Below are 22,411 nucleotides of genomic sequence, written 5' to 3' on the forward strand. Positions count from 1 at the left end.
TGAACAGAGAAAAAGAGTGTATATTAAGTTTTTAAAAGAAAAAGAAGGGCTTTGCACCAAGAAAACAGCCTTGCAATCCAAACTGTCTTGACATAAAGAGTTTTTAGATTCCTGTATCATTCTCTTTTACATGTCAAACCCAAAGGAACAGGCTCATTGAATTTTCCCATAAACAGAAAAGTTGAGGCAAAAGGGAGATGAGAAAAAGCCAGGACAGTTTGGAAACCAAACTTTCATTGGCTCTATTTTTCAAATATCCTAGGTATAAAAGAAAGATCTTTTGATGCTGAAAAAAAAGAATGCGTCTTGCCACCTTGTGCTTAATTCTTCTTCATGTTCGTCATGCTAAAAGAGATAGAAAAGTTAAAGTGACAGCCATATCTGAAGATGTCGTCTCTCACCAAGTTTTCTGGGGAAGAAGCACTATGACTCTTCTCCACTGTGTGAACTCACTGGCATGGTAAATACTTGCTGATGTAAATTCCTGACAACTCGGCATACTTGGAAGGCATTCCTAAAAGAGAATCATGCAAAAATTCAACTCAGCTTCTGTTTCCTCCAGGGCAATACGTTTACTCTCTCAACACAAGTGAAAAAGACCTTGGAGACATCTAATGCTACAATCTTAACCATTTGCAACATGAATGCAATCTATAATTTGTCCTTCTGTGGAGCTAAAATATTTGGGAAATAATTTAAATGAGATCCCACAGTGGAATTAAATGTCTTCCAATTCTCACATGGAAAAACAGAAAATGGATTAGGATCCATTTTTTGACCTGTTAGCGTAACATTGGCATTTGGTAAAATTATCCTATTCACTACGTATTTATGCATTTATTGCAATATCAGATCACTAGTATGTATATATAAAGAAGTACATTTTATTCCAAGAAACTGGAATTATGTATTTCTTTTTTATTTTTTAAAACAAGAGATACCATATTCTTAATATGGTCTACCTGCAGGTGAAGAGACTTAGAAAAGAACAGATGAAGACATGCTATAGGGAAAGAAGAAAAAGACATTTATAGAAAAAGGGAGCTAGAGAAAATAATGTTGAAAACACCATCCCAGTATATCTAGTCCTGAAGTTATTCCCATTTTTAAAAATTTTCAATTGCCCTTTAGTATCTGATAATGCAGAATGTGGCATCCTTGTAATCCACTGCTGATTTGATGTCAATTCTGTTACAAATAACATTGCTCCTTTTCAACCAAACCTAAACCTTTAGAATTGCAATTCTTTGCTTCCTGTGTTAAAACGTGAAGCCTACCTATCACAAACTTTAGAAAAAATAGACTTACCTCTTGTACGAGGTGCCAGGTGAGGCCATGGTTAGTTGAATACTCTAGTTTCACCTGGTTGTCCATGTGTGGAGTGTATTTCTGGCCACAGCCCATCACCAAGCTGAACTGAATCATGTAGGATGCTCCTATCTGCATTGATTGTGTTTCCACATAGCGCATACTTGAGGCAAGTTTAGAATCTCCTGTAAAACTGAAAGACAGAGGTGGAAATCAGAAAATTAAAAACAGCAATATATTAGGGAAAAATTAAGCTCTTCGTTTCATATCATACATCAAAATAGTTTCATTTTACTTATTTAAACCTTGCTAAGCTCTAGAATGGATTTTAGTTAATCTAAGAAAGGCAATTTGAGGGCTTCCCTGGTGGCACAGTGGTTAAGAATCCGCCTGCCAATGTAGGAGACATGGTTCGAGCCCTGGTCCAGGAAGACCCCACATGCCACGGAGCAACTAAGCCTGTGTGCCGCAACTACTTAGTCTGCCCTCTAGAGCCCACGAGCCACAACTACTGAGCCCACACACGACTAGAGCCCGTGCTCCGCAACAAGAGAAGTCACTGCAATGAGAAGCCTGCGCACCACAATGAAGAGTAGCCCCTGCTCGCCGCAACTAGAGAAAGCCTGCGCGCAGCAACAAAGACCCAGTGCAGCCAAAAATAAATAAATAAATTTATTTAAAAAAAAATCTTAAAAAAGGCAATTTGAAACAATCTGCCTATCAAGGAAGCAATATTTTCTTTTAAGTTAATACCTACAGTTGTCAAATATATTTGAAAATGGGTACTCACTCATATACTGCTCATAAGTATAAACCCTTTGACTCATTTCTTGGAACCTATCCTAAGGAAATAGTCCTAAATTAAAAAATAATTTTATAAAATATGATGAATATTGCAGGTTTACTCACAGTAGTAATTGGCAACCATTTAAATGTCAAACTATAGGGAAAATGGAATGCTTTAGTAAATTGGTATAGTCATGACAGATTGTCCATCTTTCAAATATTTATGAAGGTTATATAATCAAATTAACGTGTATGTGAAAAAGTAAGTTTTAAAAAAATCCACAAAATGATGAATGAAGGAAATTCACCAGAATGTTTGCTGTGTTTGATGGTAGGAAATGGGACAATTTAAAACTTCTCATTTTTCTTATTTTCCAAATAGTCTTTAATACTCAGCCATTAAATACTGAAAACATGATAATGTAGTTTTAATGGTTGTACCTCAACTCAAAAATTCCCATGTTTTACTCGTCTCAATTGAGTACTACGTGATTATAAACTGCTCGAAGGCAGGCACAATTACTTTTTCAGAGAAAAGTGCTCAAGGAATTTATAACCTACCAGAGGAGATTAAAATATGGACATGTTTCACTGTAGTTAATGTGGGTCAATGTAAATACTCCCAGGGCCAACCACACTGGGGTTTGTCTGCCACAGTACTTGGTACTGCCATTCTGAAGCAGGTCAAGTACCACTGTTCAACGGTAAGGGGTCTTAGCTGCCGTAGACAAAGAAGATAATGCAATACTCCATGAAATCTTTGAGGCATTTAATATTTTTTCCTAATTCCCCTTTGCTGAATCAGCAAAATAAGAAGTTACTACTCTGACTTGCTTCTTGCAGAGTTTCAGATGTTATTTAAAGATGGAATTTTGTCCATACGGAAGATCATCATGGGTTTGGGCTCAAGGTTATAAAATTTAAGAAGCTTTTTCCACACAATGACTAATTACTGTTTAACTAAGTTTTAAACACTTGAACAACAAATAGAGTAATAAAATGTAAGAGCCCCAATCTCTGCTTTAGTGTACTATTCATAAATGAAGGGAAAAGTCTTATTTAGTACTGCTAGGCTTACAAATCCAGTGCTACAACTTGTTTGTTGCTATTATAAAGATGCCCACCAGTTGCTGAGTTAGGCCTATATCCTAAGACAGTGCTAAGCACAATACCCATATTACAATACATCCTTACAATAACTCTATGAAGTAGGAACAATTACCTCTAGTTAACAAATAAGGAAATGGGGACAGTAAATGGTAGAGACTCAATGAGAAATCAGCTTTGCCTGACTCCAAAACCTCTCAACCCATACACTATCTCTTTGTCCTTCTATTACTCTAAGATGGAGAAGAAAACACTGTAGTTTTGAATAATTTTCATTTATACTTAATTTAAAAATCATTAACTTTCTGTTACTATGCAATGATGCTCCGATGTTAGAGATGTAAAACCATGATTGCTGCTATGTGTTAGGGCATACAGGATGTGATCTAGAAAATATGAAGCTGTAGGATGCAGTTTTTAGCAATATTACAAAATAAATCAACATAGAGCAAAAATAATAGTAAGCTATATAGGCACAAACTCATCTATATAAATTCCAGAGTCTTTAAAACAGGCAAAAAAATCCCAAATGCTTCTCCCTGTGAGAAATGAATGCCGCTTTTTGCTTCAAGGGTAATATGCTTTCTACTACCCTTTATGAGAAAGGCAATCAGAGGCAGCCAACTAGGGTTCATTTAACTTTTTACTTTAAAGGCACATATACCCTGGGCATCTGGTAAAAAACCACAGAGTGCATGGAAGCACGTGGGCTGAACGGTCTACAGGCCACACAGAGGCACTAAAACTTTCTCACTCGTGTCATGTACATTGTCTCTCCACCCCAGCATTTCTGAAATAATTTAAGATTATTTTCACAATCAGCTCCTTTTAAATTCCTCCCTTCTGAGATGGTTTAGTGTCCTGGCAATTCTACACAGATTCAGAAAGAAGTGCTACGTTTTGTAAACAGTGCCTGCACCCAACTTTTGCATAGTAACAGATTAACCATGAACTTGGTTGGAGAGAGGAAGCATTCAAACCTGAGAAGTGTGTGCTCTGTGAGCTACCCTGATGATAACGGCTTTTAAAGGTGCCAAGACACCAAGAAAGAAACAAGACAAAAAGTACGTAAAAGGACAAGTTAAGAGGCTAAATGAGGACAGTTAAACAGTGCCAATAAAATTCTTATTTAGCATGAATGTTTGTTCCACTGGTAGCTGTGGGCAGATATTGTTGGGTAGGCTGATCAGCTACCATCCACAGCCCCTCTCTTCCCCAGTCACCTTGCAGTGATTGGTCTAGGGGGTGTCCACGTCCATCATAAGTCTCACCAATGAGACGTAAGTGACAGATGCTAGGTGGGTATACTCAGCTTTAATATAAGCTTTTAAAAAAGAGACAGATGGAGTTGGCTGGCATGCCCTTTTGCCTGTTGCTCCTACTGTTTTCTTTCCCCCCTAACGGGGCAGCAGTCAGCCCATGAACAAATATTCAGTTGGAGCTCTCTTTGCTGAGATGGTGGAGTAGAAGGATGAAGAGAACATGGGTCCCTGATGGCCTTGTTAAGCTGCTTACCAGCCCTGGATTGCCAATCCTAGGACTGCTTGTTACAAATGACAAATAAGCCTCTTCAGTTTTGCTTATGCAACGGTCAGTCTTTTCTGGTTGTTTTTGTTACAACCTAGAGCTGAATGCATTTCTGATACACCTGCCATACTTCATGGTATTGCAGGATAGCTCTCCTGATGTCTTAATCTGAAGCAAAATAACCCAAGATCACAGATGTCTGTGCCTTAAAATTTTTTTTTTTTTTTGTGCCTTAAAATCTTGACCATTCATAGAACAAGTTCACTCGATTGTTTATGATTTATTCAAGACTGGCTGAAAGCCAAGTGATATTAGGTCTGACTTTTTCCTCCTGAATACTCTGATGTTCACACACAGCTGGAATTTTAGGGGAGAGAACTTGAAAGACTGCAATCCTTTAATTTACAAAACTGCTCCTCTTTGCTGCTTGTCTAAGTCAAGATACATTTATAAAGGCAAAACTGAAACTGAACTTCTCTGTTGAAATCACTGAAACAGAAAAAAATAGTCCACATCAGCATTTTGGGGAGAAATTCCGGAGACAGAATGCCTTGGGAATCGGAGGCTCAGTTCTTTTCACGTTGATTTGCAAGAGTGCCTCAAAAATAAAGGAACAATAAAAAAAGTCCTGCATCTAATTACAAGATTTAATGAGAGAATAGGGATAACACTTTCCATTAGGACAAGCTTACCTCCCTGTGCCTTTTCATTTCCACCCCTAAGAAGGCTAGTAGGCTCTCTGTTATGACACTGGTAAGTGGACGACACCATAATGTAACTCAAGCCTCCTTAGTCGTATCTTAGTCCAGAGTATAGGTCCTTTGCCTCCCCCTTCCTTGCTTAATCTCCGGTATTGCTGAGGATCTATTTTCCTGGCCAGGCTGGAAGCCTCTCTGCAGGGAGAGGTCACATCTTGTTCATCTCTACATCCCTCACAGCACTCAGAGCCTTGTGCACCACAAGAAGCACCTGGTGTTACTGCACGACATCGTGCTTTTCTAACAGCTGGATTATTTCATTTGACCTCTGAGTCAAGACCATTTGGGAGATCTCAGGGATCCTCAACATTGTATTACAGAGAAGGAAAACCGAGAGGTTGAGCTGTTGGCCTCCAGGGTCACACAGTTACTAAAAAGCTAGCAACCAGGTCTTCTGATTTCTACTTTGATGTCCCTTCCACTATGTCACGCCTATCAAAGGCATGTAAAGAATGTTAAATAAAATGAGCACATGAGTGAGGTGTCTCGATGGGAGAGAAGGCAAGTTTTCCAAAACCACAGTTACTTAAATGCTGTAATGAACACAGACAAGGTTTTGAGATTATCCTCACTTAAAGAAATTGTTCTTTCTGTGTTTCCCTAGAGCCTCATTCCCATCTCCAGAAAAAAGTCTCTTTTATATGAAAGGCAGATACATCTAACTAAACTAAACAGGAGAATACTCAGGCCACCAAGTTCTTTAAAAGCAAATTCATGTAAAACAGCCAAATCACCTAGCGACTGAGCCATTTTTGACAACTGATCCATCTCTTTCAGAATAGTTTGGTAAGTAAACAATGTGGCTGTAGTGTCACTACCCATGGGCCACAAGAAAAGACAATGCACCAATATTTACATTTCTTAGAAATCTAAGCATTATTCTATCATTTTCAAGAGCCCCATGGAATAGAACAGCTCTGCAGAACTCATTTTCAGAGAAGCAGAAGACCAACACAAAGCTGTTTTTAGTCTGATACTATTCGGAAGTTATATTAATTTGCAGAAGGACATGTGAATGAATTTAAGCCTCTCCATCATCCTTTTTGGGGGCTTTTGTTCTTGTAATCATCAGAAAATGTTTACTAGAGTTGACAGAAAAACTTGCTGATACTGTGGAATTAAAGGTGACATTTAAACTCATTTGTTATTTCTGTAATATTATGTCTCAAAACAGAAATAACCATGATTTTAGTGGATTATATAAATTTTACACTTATTGGAAAAAAAATCTGACATTATAGAAGCATATTTTTAAAAACTAAAAATTCACAATTCTTCCTAGAGATGACCACCGCTAACATTTTAGTGTAGGTACTTCCAGACTTTCTTATGTTTACACACACACAAATACACACACATACTCACTTTTCTTTCTTTTAAAAAAATTATAGAATTGTAATAGTCCTGTTTTTTTCTTTCTACAAACTGTTTCATTGCCGTCTTTCCAGATCAAAAAATATGGTAAGACACTGTCATTTTTAATGAATAAAGCCAATCTCCAATTATGGAAATCTTTGGAGGTTGTTTCCATTTTTCACTGTTATAAACAATGCTTCTATAATGTGCATCCTTGTATATCTTTGTGTACTTGTCCAATTATTTTCTTAGGATAAATTCCTAGAAGCAGACTTACTTGGTCAAAGCAAAATTTAAAAGTTAGCACTTATTGCTAAGTTGCCCTTCAAAAAGGTTGTACAAAGTTACATTTACCAAAAATATTAACAACGACAGACAGAGCTGCTGATTCTCACCACATATCAACACTGAACATGCACAATATTTTTCATTTCAGCTACTCTATGCAGTCTTTTAATCTACATTTATTTGATTACTAGAGAAGTTAACATGCTATTTATGTTAACTATTCATTGCCTATTTGTAGTTTTTTGGGGTTGCCTTTTCATGTACTTTGCCCATTTTTACAGTTGGCATTTATCTTTTCCTTACTTATTTGTAGAAGTTCTTCACATATTTGGGATAAATAGTCTGTCATATACATTGCAAATAGCCCCCTCCTCCCAATTTCTTGTCATGTTTTGTTTTCAGGGAGGTCACCCCCCTGTCCACAAAAACAAGTTTAAAATTTCAAGTGCTGGAATATGTGACCTTAATGGGCCCTGCTTTTGGTGTCATGCTTTACTGGTATCTATTAAGTCAGCCTCAGAGCCTAGTTCATAATCATTTTTTGCAAATGTCTAATGGACACATGAAAGGGATTTGTATTTTTTATTTGTAGGGTACAATTTTTTTTCTTTATCGATTAAACCATCCTTGTTATTTACCTCTCATACATTTCTCTAGGTCCTCACTTATTTTTTGTTTGCTTCATCCATCAAGGACTCAAACAAAATATTAACATCACATTCTGGATTACTGTTGTTGTAATTCTCCCTCTGTGATTCTAACAGGTTTTGCATTATGCTCACCATTCTGTGGTATTCAGGGTGTGCAGGCCCCTGACTTTTCATATTCCTGTGGACATCTATCCCTCATGCATCGCCTGTGTTACTGGTCTCTAGCCCCAGCTTCAGCCTTGAAGAGTTTAGTGGGGCCAGGTGCGAGGGTCCACCCAACATTTTTTTTTTAAGATCTTTATTGGAGTATAATTATCTAAAATGTTGTGTTAGTTTCTGCCATATAACAAAGAAAATCAGCTGTATGTATACATACATCCCCATAGCCCCTCCCTCTTGCGTCTCCCTCCCACCCTCCCTATCCCACCCCTCCAGGTGGACACAAAGCACTGGCTGACCTCCCTGTGCTATGCGGCTACTTCCCACTAGCTATCTATTTTACATTTGGTAGTGGATATATGTCAATGCTACGCGCTCACTTCGTCCCAGCTTACCCTTCCCCCTCCTCATGTCCTCAAGTCCATTCTCTACATCTGCGTCTTTATTCCTGTCTTGCCCCTAGGTTCATCAGAACCATTTTTTTTTTTTTTTAGATTTCATATATATGTGTTGCCATACAGTATTTGTTTTTCTCTTTCTGACTTACTTCACTCTGTATGACAGTCTCTAGGTCCATCCACCTCACTACAAATAACTCAGTTTCGTTTCTTTTTATGGCTGAGTAATATTCCATCGTATATATGTGCCACATCTTCTTTGTCCACTCATCTGTCGATGGACACTTAGGTTGCTTCCATGTCCTGGCTATTGTAAATAGTGCTGCAATGAACATTGTGGTACATGACTCTTTTTGAATTATGGTTTTCTCAGGGTATATGCCCAGTAGTGGGATTGCTGGGTCGTATGGTAGTTCTATTTTTAGTTTTCGAAGGAACCTCCATACTATTCTCCATAGTGGCTGTATCAATCTACATTCTCACCAACAGTGCAAGAGGGTTCCCTTTTCTCCACACCCTCTCCAGCATTTACTGTTTGTAGATTTTTTGATGATGGCCATTCTGACTGGTGTGAGGTGATACCTCATGGTAGTTTTGATTTGCATTCCTCTAATGATTAGTGATGTAGAGCATCCTTTCATGTGTTTGTTGGCAATCTGTATATCTTCTTTGGAGAAATGTCTATTTAGGTCTTCTGCCCATTTTTGGATTGGGTTGTTTGTTTTTTTGATACTGAGCTGCATGAGCTGCTTGTAAATTTTGGAGATTAATCCTTTGTCAGTTGCTTCATTTGCAAATATTTTCTCCCATTCTGAGGGTTGTCTTTTCATCTTGTTTATGGGTTCCTTTGCTGTGCAAAAGCTTTTAAGATTCATTAGGTCCCATTTGTTTATTTTTGGTTGTATTTCCATTTCTCTAGGAGGTGGGTCAAAAAGGATCTTGCTGTGATTTATGTCATAGAGTGTTCTGCCTATGTTTTCCTCTAAGAGTTTTACAGTGACTGGCCTTACATTTAGGTCTTTAATCCATTTTGAGTTTATTTCTTTGTATGGTGCTAGGGAGTGTTTTAATTTCATTCTTTGACATGTAGTTGTCCAGTTTTCCCAGCACCACTTATTGAAGAGGCTGTCTTTTCTCCATTGTATATTCTTGCCTCCTTTATCAAAAATAAGGTGACCATATGTGCATGGGTTTATCTCTGGGCTTTCTGACCTGTTCCATTGATCTATATTTCTGTTTTTGTGCCAGTACCATATTGCCTTGATTACTGTAGCTTTGTAGTATAGTCTGAAGTCCAGGAGCCTGATTCCTCCAGCTCCGTTTTTCTTTCTCCAGATTGCTTTGGCTATTTGGGGTATTTTGGGTTTCCATACAAATTGTGAAATATTTTGTTCTCGTTCTGTGAAAAATGCCATTGGTAGTGTGATAGGGATTGCACTGAATCTGTATATTACTTTGGGTAGTTACAGTCATTTTCACAATGTTGATTCTTCCAATCCAAGAACATGGTATATCTCTCCATCTGTTTGTATCATCTTTAATTTCTTTCATCAGTGTCTTATAGTTTTCTGCATACAGGTCTTTTGTCTCCTTAGGTAGGTTTATTCCTAGGTATTTTATTCAATAGTAAATGGGAGTGTTTCCTTCATTTCTCTTTCAGATTTTTCATCATTAGTGTATAGGAATGCAAGAGAGTTCTGTGCATTAATTTTGTATCCTGCTACTTTACAAAACTCATTGATTAGCTCTAGTAGTTTTCTGGTAGCATCTTTAGGATTCTCTATGTATAGTATCAAGTCATCTGCAAACAGTGCAGCTTACTTCTTTCCCGATTTGTATTCCTTTTATTTCTTTTTCTTCTCTGACTGCTGTGGCTAAAACTTCCAAAACTATGTTGAATAATCGTGGTGAGAGTGGACAACCTTGTCTTGTTCCTGATCTTAGAGGAAATGGTTTCAGTTTTTCACCATTGAGAACGATGTTGGCTGTGGGTGTGTCATATTTGGCCTTTATTATGTTGAGGTAAGTTCCCTCTATACTTACTTTCTGGAAGGTTTTTTTTTAATCATAAATGGGTGTTGAATTTTGCTGAAAGCTTTTTCTGCATCTATTGAGATGATCATATGATTTTTCTCTCTCAATTTGTATATGGTTTATTACATTGATTGATTTGTGGATATTGAAGAATCCTCCCATTCCTGGAATAAACCCCACTTGATCATGGTGTATGATCCTTTTAATGTGCTGTTGGATTCTGTTTGCAAGTATTTTGTTGAGGATTTTTGCATCTATGTTCATCAGTGATACTGGCCTGTAGTTTTCTTTCTTTGTGACATCTTTGTGTGGTTTTGGTATCAGGGTGATGGTGGCCTTGTAGAATGAGTTTGGGAGTGTTCCTCCCTCTGCTATATTTTGGAAGAGTTTGAGAAGGATAGGTGTTAGCTCTTTTCTAAATGTTTGATAGAATTCACCTGTGAAGCCATCTGGTCCTTGGGTTTTGTTTGTTGGAAGATTTTACATTACAGTCTCAATTTCAGTGCTTGTGATTGGTCTGTTTATATTTTCTATTTCTTCCTGGTTCAGTCTTGGAAGGTTGTGCTTTTCTAAGAATTTGTCCATTTCTTGCAGGTTGTCCAATTTATTGGCATATAGTTGCTTGTAGTAATCTCTCATGATCCTTTGTATTTCTGCAGTGTCAGTTGTTACTTCTTTTTCATGTCTAATTCTATTGATTTGAGGGTTCTCCAAGACTCAAGAAAAATCTTGATGAGTCTGGCTAATGGTTTATCAATTTTGTTTATCTTCTCAAAGAACCAGTTTTTAGTTTTATTGATCTCTGCTATCGTTTCCTTCATTTCTTTTTCATTTATTTCTGATCTGATGCTTATGATTTCTTTCCTTCTTCAAACTCTGGGGTTTTTTTGTTCTTCTTTCTCTAACTGCTTAGGTGTAAGGTTAGGTTGTTTATTTGAGATGTTTCTTGTTTCTTGAGGTAGGATTGTATTGCTATAAACTTCCCTCTTAGAACTGCTTTTGCTGCATCCCATAGGTTTTGGGCCGTCGTGTTTTCTTGTCATATGTTTCTAGGTATTTTTTGATTTCCTCTTTGATATCTTCAGTGATCTCTTGGTTACTTAGTAGCATATTGTTTAGCCTACATGTGTTTGTATTTTTTACAGACTTCTTCCTGTAATTGATATCTAGTCTCATAGCATTGTCATCAGAAAAGATACTTGATACAATTTCAATTTTCTTAAATTTACCAAGGTTTGATTTGTGACCCAATATACGATCTATCCTGGAGAATGTTTCATGAGCACTTAAGAAGAAAGTGTATTCTGTTGTTTTGGGATGGAATGTCTTATAAATATCAATTAAGTCCACCTTGTTTAATGTATCATTTAAAGGTTGTGTTTCCTTATTTATTTTCATTTTGGATGATCTGTCCATTGGTGAAAGTGGGGTGTTAAAGGCCCCTACTATTATTGTGTTACTGTCGATTTCCCCTTTTATGGCTGTTAGCATTTGCCTTATGTATTGAGGTGCTCCTATACTGGGTGCCTAAATATTTACAATTGTTATATCTTCTTCTTGGATTGATCCCTTGATCATTATGTAGTATCCTTCCTTGTCTCTTGTAACATTCTTTATTTTAAAGTCTATTTTGTCTGATATGAGAATTGCTACTCCAGCTTTCTTTTGATTTCCATTTGCATGGAATATGTTTTTCCATCTCCTCACTTTCAGTCTGTATGTGTCCCTAGGTCTGAAGTGGGTCTCTTGTAGACAGCATATATATGGGTCTTGTTTTTGTATCCATTCAGCCAATCTATGTCTTTTGGTGGGAGCATTTAATCCATTTGCATTTAAGGTAATTATTGATATGTATGTTCCTATTACCATTTTAACTGTTTTGTGTTTGTCATTGTAGGTCTTTTCTTTCTCTTGTCTTTCCTGGCTACAGAAGTTCCTTTAGCATTTGTTGTAAAGCTGGTTTGCTGGTGCTGAATTCTCTTAACTTTTGCTTGTCTGTAAAGGTTTTAATTTCTCCATCAAATCTGAATGAGATACTTGCTGGGTAGAGTAATCTTGGTTGTAGGTTTTTCCCTTTCATCACTATAAATATGTCCTGCCACTCCCTTCTGGCTTGCAGAGTTTCTGCTGAAAGGTCAGCTGTTAACCTTATGGGGATTCCCTTGTATGTTATTTGTTGCTTTTCCCTTGCTGCTTTTAATATTTTTTGTTTGTATTTAATTTTTGATAGTTTGATTAATATGTGTTTTGGCGTGTTTCTCCTTAGATTTTCCTGTATGGGACTCTCTACGCTTCCTGGACTTGCTTGACTATTTCTATTCCCATGTTAGGGAAGTTTTCAACTATAAACTCTTCAAATATTTTCTCAGACCCTTTCTTTTTCTCTTCTTCTTGGACCCCTATAATGTGAATATGTTGGTGCATTTAGTGTTGTCCCAGAGGTCTCTGAGACTGTCCTCAATTCTTTTCATTCTTTTTTCTTTATTCTGCTCTGTGGTAGTTATTTCCACTATTTTATCTTCCAGTTCACTTATCTGTTCTTCTGCCTCAGTTATTCTGCTACTGATTTCATTTTTAATTTCATTTATTGTGTTCATCATTGTTTGTTTGCTCTTTAGTTCTTTAGGTCCTTGTTAAACGTTTCTTGTATTTTCTCCATTCTATTTCCAAGATTTTGGATCATCTTTACTATCATTACTCTGAATTCTTTTTCAGGTAGACTGCCTATTTCCTCTTCATTTGTTTGGTCTGGTGGGGTTTTAACTTGCTCCTTCATCTGCTGTGTGTTTCTCTGTCTTCTCATTCTACTTAACTTACTGTGTTTGGGGTCTCCTTTTCCCAGGTTGCAGGTTCGTAGTTCCCGTTGTTTTTGGTGTCTGCCCCCAGTGGATAAGGCTGTTTCAGTGGCTTGTGTAGGCTTCCTGGTGGAGGGGACTGGTGCCTGTATTGTGGTGGGTGGGGCTGGATCTTGTCTTTCTCGTGGGCAGGGCCGTGTCTGGTGGTGTGTTTTGGGGTGTCTGTGAGCTTAGTATGATTTTAGGCAGCCTCTCTGCTAATGGGTGGGGTTGTGTTCCTGTCTTGCCAGTTGTTTGGCATGGGGTGTCCAGCACTGGAGCTTGCTGGCCGTTGGGTGGAGCTGGGTCTCTGGGAGAGCTTTTGACGATTGATATTATGTGGGGCCTGGAGGTCTCTGGTGGTCCAATGTCCTGAACTTGGCTCTCCCACCTCAGAGGCTCAGGCCTGACACCTGGCTGGAGCACCAAGACCCTGTCAGCCACACGGCTCTTGATGTCTGTTTTCCTTCCTGCTACTTTCCTTCTCCCCCTCGCTTAGAATCCTTGGGCAGCCATCCTGTCACAGAGTCACCTGAGGGCTGGGCGTTGGGTCTGAGCCATGCGGGGCGCTGGGTGCTCCCCTTCTCTGCTCTGGAGCGCAGTGTCAGGGGTCTCGAGTGGCGTCTGAGGCCCAGGTTATGGCTTCCACCCAGATTTACATAGGAGGGTCTACTTTCGTTGCGGTGCATGGGCTTCTCACTGTGGTGGCTTCTCTTGTTGTGGAGCACAGACTCTAGGCATGCGGGCTTCACTAGTTGTGGCTTGCGGGCTCAGTAGTTGTGGCTCATGGGCTCTAGAACACAGGGCCAGTAGTTGTGGCGCACAGGCTTAGTTGCTCTGCTGTATGTGGGATCTTCCCAGACCAGGGCTCAAACTTGTGTCCCCTGCATTGGCAGGCAGATTCTTAACCACTGTGCCACCAGGGAAGTCCCTGATAATCTTTTTTACTTACTTCAATCTATAGCTTTGAACAAATTTGAAATTTCTACATATAATGCATTTTGTCATGTATTTATTCAATACTTCGTTTTAAAAATCCTTATGGATTTCTAAGTGACTAAACCACTCTGTATTTAACTTGTTAGGCTGAATTGGCAATAGAAGGTATTTTGGAATGCATGTGGTTTTCAGCATATATTTCAGGCTCCTTTTATACTTTTGTTCCTAGCATCTGCTTTATTTTGCTTATTGTTACCATTCCTACTTAAAGTACATAGTTTATATTCTTTAGCTTCTTCAGTGTCATTTCCATTTTCTCAGTTTGGAAATTTACACATGGTTCTTCAAGTCAGGACTAACATTTTACTTTAAGCTATACGATGCTTAAATTGAGCTGCTTGGCTGCTGTTTCTTCAGCTTTTACAGAAAGCAGCCTCTTGGCAAACAAAACTCAGCAAAAAATTGGACACTTAGTAGCAGTTTTCTCTCAAGGATCAGACAACTTTCTGTGTGGGAGATAGAATGGGGGGAATGTGTCACCTAGGTTAGACATTCAGGCTGTTGTACACAGTGGCTGTGACTACTGTATTCTCTTTCTAACCAGGTTGCACGCACCTACATGGGTGCTACGTGAGACTGGCGGGTGACTCGCCTTTGTTGGGAGTCCAGAGGTCCATCTATACCCGAGTCATCCACCTTTGTCTCCTGTGAAACTAGCTCAATTCTCCCAAACCCTACATGCCAGCAGCTAATTCCAATAACTTTAAAAAAAATCTAGTTTTAACGTTTATAGAAATTTAAAAAGTTTACAGAAATTTGTTGATGAGGTAATGCTTTCAAAGATTTCTGTCGAGTCTCAGCTGAATCTTCTTTTTGTCCACCTCACAGCAGTTTCAGGAAATGTTCAGCAGCTGGAAGTAAACTGCGGCAGAAAAAGGGAAATGTCTGCCACAGTCGTTTCCCTTAAAAGTCAGAGGGGGAGTCAGCATGAAGCACAGCCTGGGCTTCGGCCCCCGAAGAGAAGCAGAGAAAGAGAGGGAGACCGAGGGCCAGAAAGGGGACAGACTATCAGAGAGCGGGGAGACCAAGGACCCAGGGGAAAATAGCTCCTCTCAACTCTCATAATGCCTGCCAGCCTCTTGCCAGGAACCTGTGGGTGTGTGAGTAGTGAAGTTGTCAGGGACCCAACAAGACTTCCCTCCTCTTCTGGCGGGAGGAGAGGAATCAGAGAAGCTTTAGCTGTTTCCAGCCTCTGTTAATAACTTCACCTCATCTCAGATTTTTGGCTATCCAGAACCTCCTTCCTCCTGTTATTCTTACATTGCATCCATACTAACTCCAGAACCAATTTTGGTTGAAGTGAACTTACCCAATCCATATTTACACTGCTTATAATTTGGGCTTGCCTTTTCAACACAATCCTGTTATCTCTGTCATCCCCTTCCTGTTTCCTCTTGCACCTCACTTCCTTTCAGGAAGGAACACACTGGCCCATGTAGTTAGGCCTGAGAGCCCTGAATGAAAATGTTTAGCTTGGAGGGAAGAGGTGAGGCGAGAGAGAAAGATACATGAGGAATCTTTGAAATTCTCTTTTTCTTTATCCTTCCAACTATGTGCAGCCATATAGCATGTACTAACTTACTTAGTACTGAAGCAGGGCCATTTTAAGACTTTTATAGGACTTTGACACTTTTAATTTTGGAAACTCCATCACACATCATGGCAAACATATTAAAATGCACCCATGTCTCACATTACATATGTATTTTTTGTTGCAAAAACCTTCAAGTGGATTTTATAATTTTGCCTTTAAATTTTATTTGGCTACTGGTAATGCATGGAATATACATTTGCCTATGATTTCTCAACATACTCAGGAATCTGACTAAATAAAAAATAAAATCTAAATAAAAAATTTTTTCTCATAGCATCAAATTTCATGAATATTTAAATTTAGCAATTAATGGGGTTGGCATATGTTGTGTTTTGTAGATATTTAATTTAAATTTATTAATTTTAGTTTTGCAATTTTCTTATCATATTTTTGAAACAATATTCATTTTCCAAGCCCCTGGACTTCTTCCAGTTCTCTGGAAAACTTGGAGGCCTGGCACTGAGACTAATGAAAGAACTTCCTAGGAAGAGGCATAGGCAATGCAAAGGTGCTGGGAGAGGAAAGAGCTTGGCTCGTTGGGGTAGAGTAGGAAGAACGACGTGGTTGGACAGGATTGAGTGAAAGGCAGGGAGGCAGGAGAGGCTGACCAGGTCAGGCCACCCAAGGCCTACCACGAAGCTTTGTGAACCACTGTCTGTAGAAAGTAACTACCTCAGCCTATTACATTTCTTTTTCAATGAGCCAGACATACCTTGAATCTAGATCATGAAAGGCAGATTTCTGTTATTAATTTGTTTAGTGGTACGTTCTCCTACTTCTGAAATCTCACTTAGCCGCTTAGTCCAAAGGGAGAATTTTAGGAAAATCTAACTTTGGAAAAATAAATGACTCAAAAGTCAACCGTTTGGACATGAATCTGGGAACATGGCCTTTTTATTCATTCCTCTGGCAGGTCCTAAGCCTCTGTTCTCCAATATATATTTTCAAGTGGTCCATCAGCCTGTTCCTTGCAACATTGTAAGCATATGTGGATGACACTACTGGCCTCTGAGCTGAGTCCCTTCTACTGCTTCTCCTATTACCCTTACCATCTATGCTCACACAGCAGTTACAATTATATTAAAAATATGATTACATCACTCCCTTGCTTCAAATTATTTACTGGATTCCCGTAACACTTAAAATAAAATCCAAAGTCTCTCTGTTGCTCTATAAGGCCCTAACATAATCTATCAATAGTTCCTTGCTTGCCTCAGGACCTTTGCTCTTGCTGTTTCTGCCTGTAATGATTTCCTTGCACACTTTCACATCAGTGTTTCTTTCTCATTATTCTGGTCTCTACACTCCCAGGAGGGTTTCCCTAAACATCTTACCTAAAATAGTCTCACTCTCCACTTATGTCATCTAACATTCCATTCCTTTATCCTCACAGCAATTACCACTATCTGGAATGTTATTACAAATTTGTTTACTTGCTCACTTTTGTTTTTCTCCTTTAGAAAATAAGCTCCACAAACAAAGGGCTTTTCTATCTTCATCTTCAGTACCAAGTGCTATACCTTCAGGACAAACAGCACTTGTAGTGCAATCAATAAACAGTTGAATGTATAAATCAGCCTATCAACAAATGAAAAATTTCATGTAATGAAACCCTCATGATGAAAAAGCCTAATAAATAGGATTTATTTTAGAAAGTCATTTATAAATTTATTTGGGGGTATATTCAATTATATTACCAATTTTATAGAGGCACTGATTCCTCTGGGTACTGAAAATACTTTTTTCATAGCTGTTGAAAATAATAGTGACTTTTCAGTTTGTCACTCAATGTATTTACCTTACCTATTTGCTAAGTTTCCTAATCACTTACTGAGAAATGGTAGTTGAAGTGGCTCTTGGGAGCCAGTTCACCCCAACTGACTTTCTTCAGCAGCACAATTTGAGTAAATTTATTATTCTTTTTAATAGTTTTTGTAAAAAATAATCCCAAGAATACTCTAGGCTTACTAATAAACAATTTAAGCTGACAAAATTTCTATGTAAATTATGGGTTGATGTTCAATGAAAGAAAAATCCTAAAGACATTTACTTGGCTATCATTTTTATTCTATAAGCAAATTCATTTTATAAAGGGATAGTTATAAATTTGTTTCTCTTGTGACCTAAGGGATCAAGGCTGTCCAAAGTTTCAGCAGGGCACTAATCCAACCTCTCCTTTGTCAGTGTTTACTAATGACACATTCCTTATATTAGTATCAGGCAACCTCCTTGACTATTTTCATGAGACCAGTCCAAAGGAATAAAGATCTGCATGTAGAAAAGACTCTTGACTCTTAACCCCTGCAAATACATATTCCTATTTTTAAAAATTAACCAAAAGGTAGCAGAAGAAAAGGTAGATCTCATTAAAAAGTGTTTTGCCCACTGCTTGCTAAATGTGTATTAGATCCGCCTGTGGGCTTGACGGTCCCCACAAATGCAGGTCAGGTTTGTGCAAGCATGAGCTCTGAAGGGATTTTTCTAGGTCAGTTAGGAAATCTTTTTGTGTTATCCATTACTACACACTACTGTTGATTCTCGATGGTTCTTATAATCCAGAATTACCTTAACAACTACTTTATAGATCCTTTTGTACAGCTTAAAACACATTCCACTCATTGTTCAGTTCTGCTATATTATTACAAGACTATTATATAATGCTAAATTATTGATTTTCTTCAATTGCTAATAGAGCCACAGTACTATTTCCTACCTTTTATTGCAAGTGAATTGTGTTTAATCTGTACTATGAGATAAACAGGCTTTTAGGATCCTTTTAGTCTGAGATTTTCCCCTAGGCAACTCTTGCTTCTCATAAAATATACAAATTCTTTTTTGTTGTGCATGTTTATAGATGCCCCATGAGATATGAACATACATTTTTTGAATGTCCAGTTTTATTGAGATATAATTGCCATTGTATTAGGTGTACAACACAACGATCTGATATATGTATATGCTGCAAAATGATCACTGCGATAAGTTTAGCTAACATCTATCACCTCACATAGTTACAACATTTTTTTCTTGTGATGAGAACTTTTAAGATCTACTCTCTTAGCAACTTTCAAATACAAAATACAGTATTGTTAATTACAGTCATAATGCTGTACATTACATCCCCAGAACTTATTAATCTTGTAAGTGAAAAGTTTGTGCCTTTTGACTCACTTCATCCATTTTGCCCATCTTCCACCCCCCACCTCTGGCAACCACCAATCTCGCTCTGTATCTATGAGTTTGTATTTTTTCAAGGTCCATCCATGTTGTCACAAATGGTAGAATTTCCTTCTTTTTTATGGATGAAAATACTCCACTGTATGTATCACACTGTCTTTATCATACATTCACACATCGATGGACACTCTTGTTATCTCCGTGTCTTGGCTATTGTAAATAATGTTGCCACAAACATGGGGGGGAGGAACAAATGTATTTTCAAGATAGTGATATCATTTCTTTCAGATATATACTCAGAAGCAGAATTGCTGGATCGTATTTTTAATTTTTTGAGGAACCTCCATAAAGTTTTCCATAATGGCTGCACCAATTTACATTCCCACCAACAGTACACAAAGATCCCCTTTCGCCACATCCTCGCCAAGACTTGTTATTTCTTGTTTTTTTGATAATAGCCGCTCTAACATGTGTGAGGTGATATCTCATTGTGGTTTTGATTTCCATTTCCCTGATGATTAGTGATGGTGAGCATCTTTCCATGTACCTGTTGGTCATCTGTACGTCTTCTTTGGTAAAATGTCTATTTAGATCCTTTGCCCATTTTTAAAATTAGATTGTTAGGGTTTTTTTTTTTTGGCTACTGAGTTGTTTGAGTTCTTTATATATTTTAGTTATTAACATCTTATCAGATATAGGATTTGTAAATATTTTCTCCCATTCTGTAGGTTCCCTTTCCATTTTGTTAACAGTTTTCTTTGCTGTGCATAAGCTTTTTAGTTTAATATAGTCCCACTTGTGATTTTTTGCTTTCATGGTCTTTGCTTTTGGTGTCAAATGCAAAAACATAATTGCCAAGACCGATGTAAAGGAACTTACTGCCTATGTTTTCTTCTAGGAGTTTTATGGCTTCAGGTCTTATGTTCAAGTCTTTGATCCATTTTGAGTTAATTTTTGTGTATGGTTTTGTGTAGTCCAGTTTTTTTCTTTAGTGTTTGGCTGTTCAGTTTTCCAAACACCATTTATTGAAGAGAGTCCTTTCCCCATTGTATATTCTTGGCTCTTTTGTCAAAAATTAACTGATCATATATGGATTGGTTTATTTCTGGGCTCTCTTTTCTGTTCTCTATTGATCTACACGTCTGTTTTTAATGCCAGTACCATACTGTTTTGATTACTATAGCTTTGTAATATAGTTTGAAACCAGGGAGTATGATGCTTCCTGCTTTATTCTTCTTTCTCAAGATTGTGTTGCCTATTTGAGGGTCTTTTGTGGTTTTTATACAACTATTCGGATTGTTTCTTCTATTTCTGTGAAAAATGCCACTGGAATTTTGATAGGGATTGCACTGAATCTGTAGATTACTTTGGGTAGTATGGACATTATAACAATATTAATCATTCCAATCCATGAGCACTGATTATATTTCCATTTTTCTGTGTCTTCTTCAATTTCTTTCATCAATGTCTTACTGTCTTCAGTGTACAGATCTTTCACTTCCTTGGTCAAATTTATTGCTAGGCATTTTATTCTTTCTGATGCAATTGTAAATGGAATTGTTTTCTTAATTTTTCTTTCTGGTAGTTCATTGTTAACATATAGAAATGCTATTGATTTTTTGTGTATTGATTTTGTATCCTGCAACTTTGCTGAACCTGCTTACTAGTTCTAGCAGTTTCGGTGGAGTCTTTAGTTTTTCTATATATAATGATATAATATCACATCACCTGCAAATAAAGACTGTTTTACTTCTTCCTTTCTATTTTGGAGACTTTTGTCTTTCTTGCCTAATTGCTCTGGCTAGGACTTTCAGGACTATGTTGAATAAAAGTGGTGAGAGTGGGCATTCTTGTCTTGTTCCTGATCTTAGAGGAAATGCATTCAGCCTTTCATCATTCAGTGGGCTTGTCATAGATGGCCTTAATTATGTTGAGGTATGTTCCCTTTATATGTACTATGTTGACAGTTTTTATCATAAATAGATGTTGAATTTTGTCAAATGCTTTCTCTGCATCTATGGAGATGATCAAATAATTTTTATCTTTTATTTTTTTAAATTTTATTTATTTTTCAACAGCAGAGTCTTATTAGTTATCTATTTTATACATATTAGTGTATATATGTCATACCCAATTTCCCAATTCATCCAACCACCACCACTACCCCCGCCACTTTCCCCCATTGGTGTCCATACGTTTGTTCTCTACATCTGTATCTCTATTTCTGCCCTGCAAACCGGTTGGTTCATCTGTATCATTTTTCTAGGTTCCACATATATGCATTAATATATGATATTTGTTTTTCTCTTTCTGACTTACTTCACTCTGTATGACAGTCTCTAGATTCATCCACGTCTCTAAAAGGGATTTCATTCCCTTTTATGGCTGAGTAATATTCCATTGTATATATGTACCACATCTTCTTTATCCATTCGTCTATCGATGGGCATTTAGGTTGCTTCCATAACCTGGCTATTGTAAATAGTGCTGCAATGAACTTTGGGGTGCATATGTCTTTTTGAATTATGGTTTTCTGGAGGTATATGCCCACTAGTAGGATTGCTGGGTCATATGGTAATTCTATTTTTAGTTTTTTAAGAAACCTCCATAGTGTTCTCCATAGTGGCTGTATCAATTTATATTCCCACCAACAGTGCAAGAGGGTTCCCTTTTCTCCACACCCTCTCCAGCATTTACTGTTTGTAGATTTTCTGATGATGCCCATTCTAACTGGTGTGAGGTGATACCTCATTGTAGTTTTGATTTGCATTTCTCTAATAATTAGTGATGTTGAGCAGCTTTTCATGTGATTCTTGGCCATCTGTATGTCTTCTTTGGAGAGATGTCTATTTAAGTCTTCTGCCCATTTTTTGATTGGGTTGTTTGTTTTTCTAATATTGAGCTGAATGAGCTGTTTATATATTTTGGAGATTAATCCTTTGTCTGTTGATTCATTTGCAAATAGTTTCTCCCATTCTGAGGGTTGTCTTTTCGTCTTGTTTATAGTTTCCTCTGCTTTGCAAAAGCTTTTAAGTTTCATTAGGTCCCATTTGTTTATTTTTGTTTTTATTTCTATTACTCTAGGAGGTGGATCAAAACAGATCTTGATGTGATTTATGTCAAAGAGTGTTCTTCCTATGTTTTCTTCTAAGAGTTTTATAGTGTCTGGTCCTACATTTAGGTCTCTAATCCATTTTGAGTTTATTTTTGTGTATGGTGTTACGGAGTGTTCTAATTTCATTCTTTTATATGTAGCTGTCCAGTTTTCCCAGCACCACTTATTGAAGAGGTTGTCTTTTCTCCATTGTATATCCTTGCCTCCTTTGTCATAGATTAGTTGACCATAGGTGCATGGGTTTATCTCTGGGCTTTCTATCTTGTTCCATTGATCTATATTTCTGTTTTTGTGCCAGTACCATATTGTCTTTATTACTGT

The 22,411-nt window shown here is 37.6% G+C and overlaps 1 protein-coding gene across 3 annotated transcripts in view; it reads right to left on the reverse strand.

The window, feature by feature from the left end:
• RELN (reelin) overlaps positions 1–22,411 on the reverse strand; it is a 531,612-nt gene that overhangs the window by 123,206 nt on the left and 385,995 nt on the right. For all 3 annotated transcript variants that reach the window (XM_036863169.1, XM_036863168.1, XM_036863166.1), the window contains exons 21-22: positions 1,309–1,501; positions 402–514 (exon numbers count right to left, since the gene is read on the reverse strand). In XM_036863169.1, coding sequence (XP_036719064.1) covers positions 402–514; positions 1,309–1,501 — 306 coding nt within the window. The remainder of the gene's footprint in view (positions 1–401; positions 515–1,308; positions 1,502–22,411) is intronic.

This window comes from Balaenoptera musculus, chromosome 9, assembly GCF_009873245.2.
Source record: "Balaenoptera musculus isolate JJ_BM4_2016_0621 chromosome 9, mBalMus1.pri.v3, whole genome shotgun sequence".
Classification (NCBI taxonomy): Eukaryota; Metazoa; Chordata; class Mammalia; order Artiodactyla; family Balaenopteridae; genus Balaenoptera; species Balaenoptera musculus.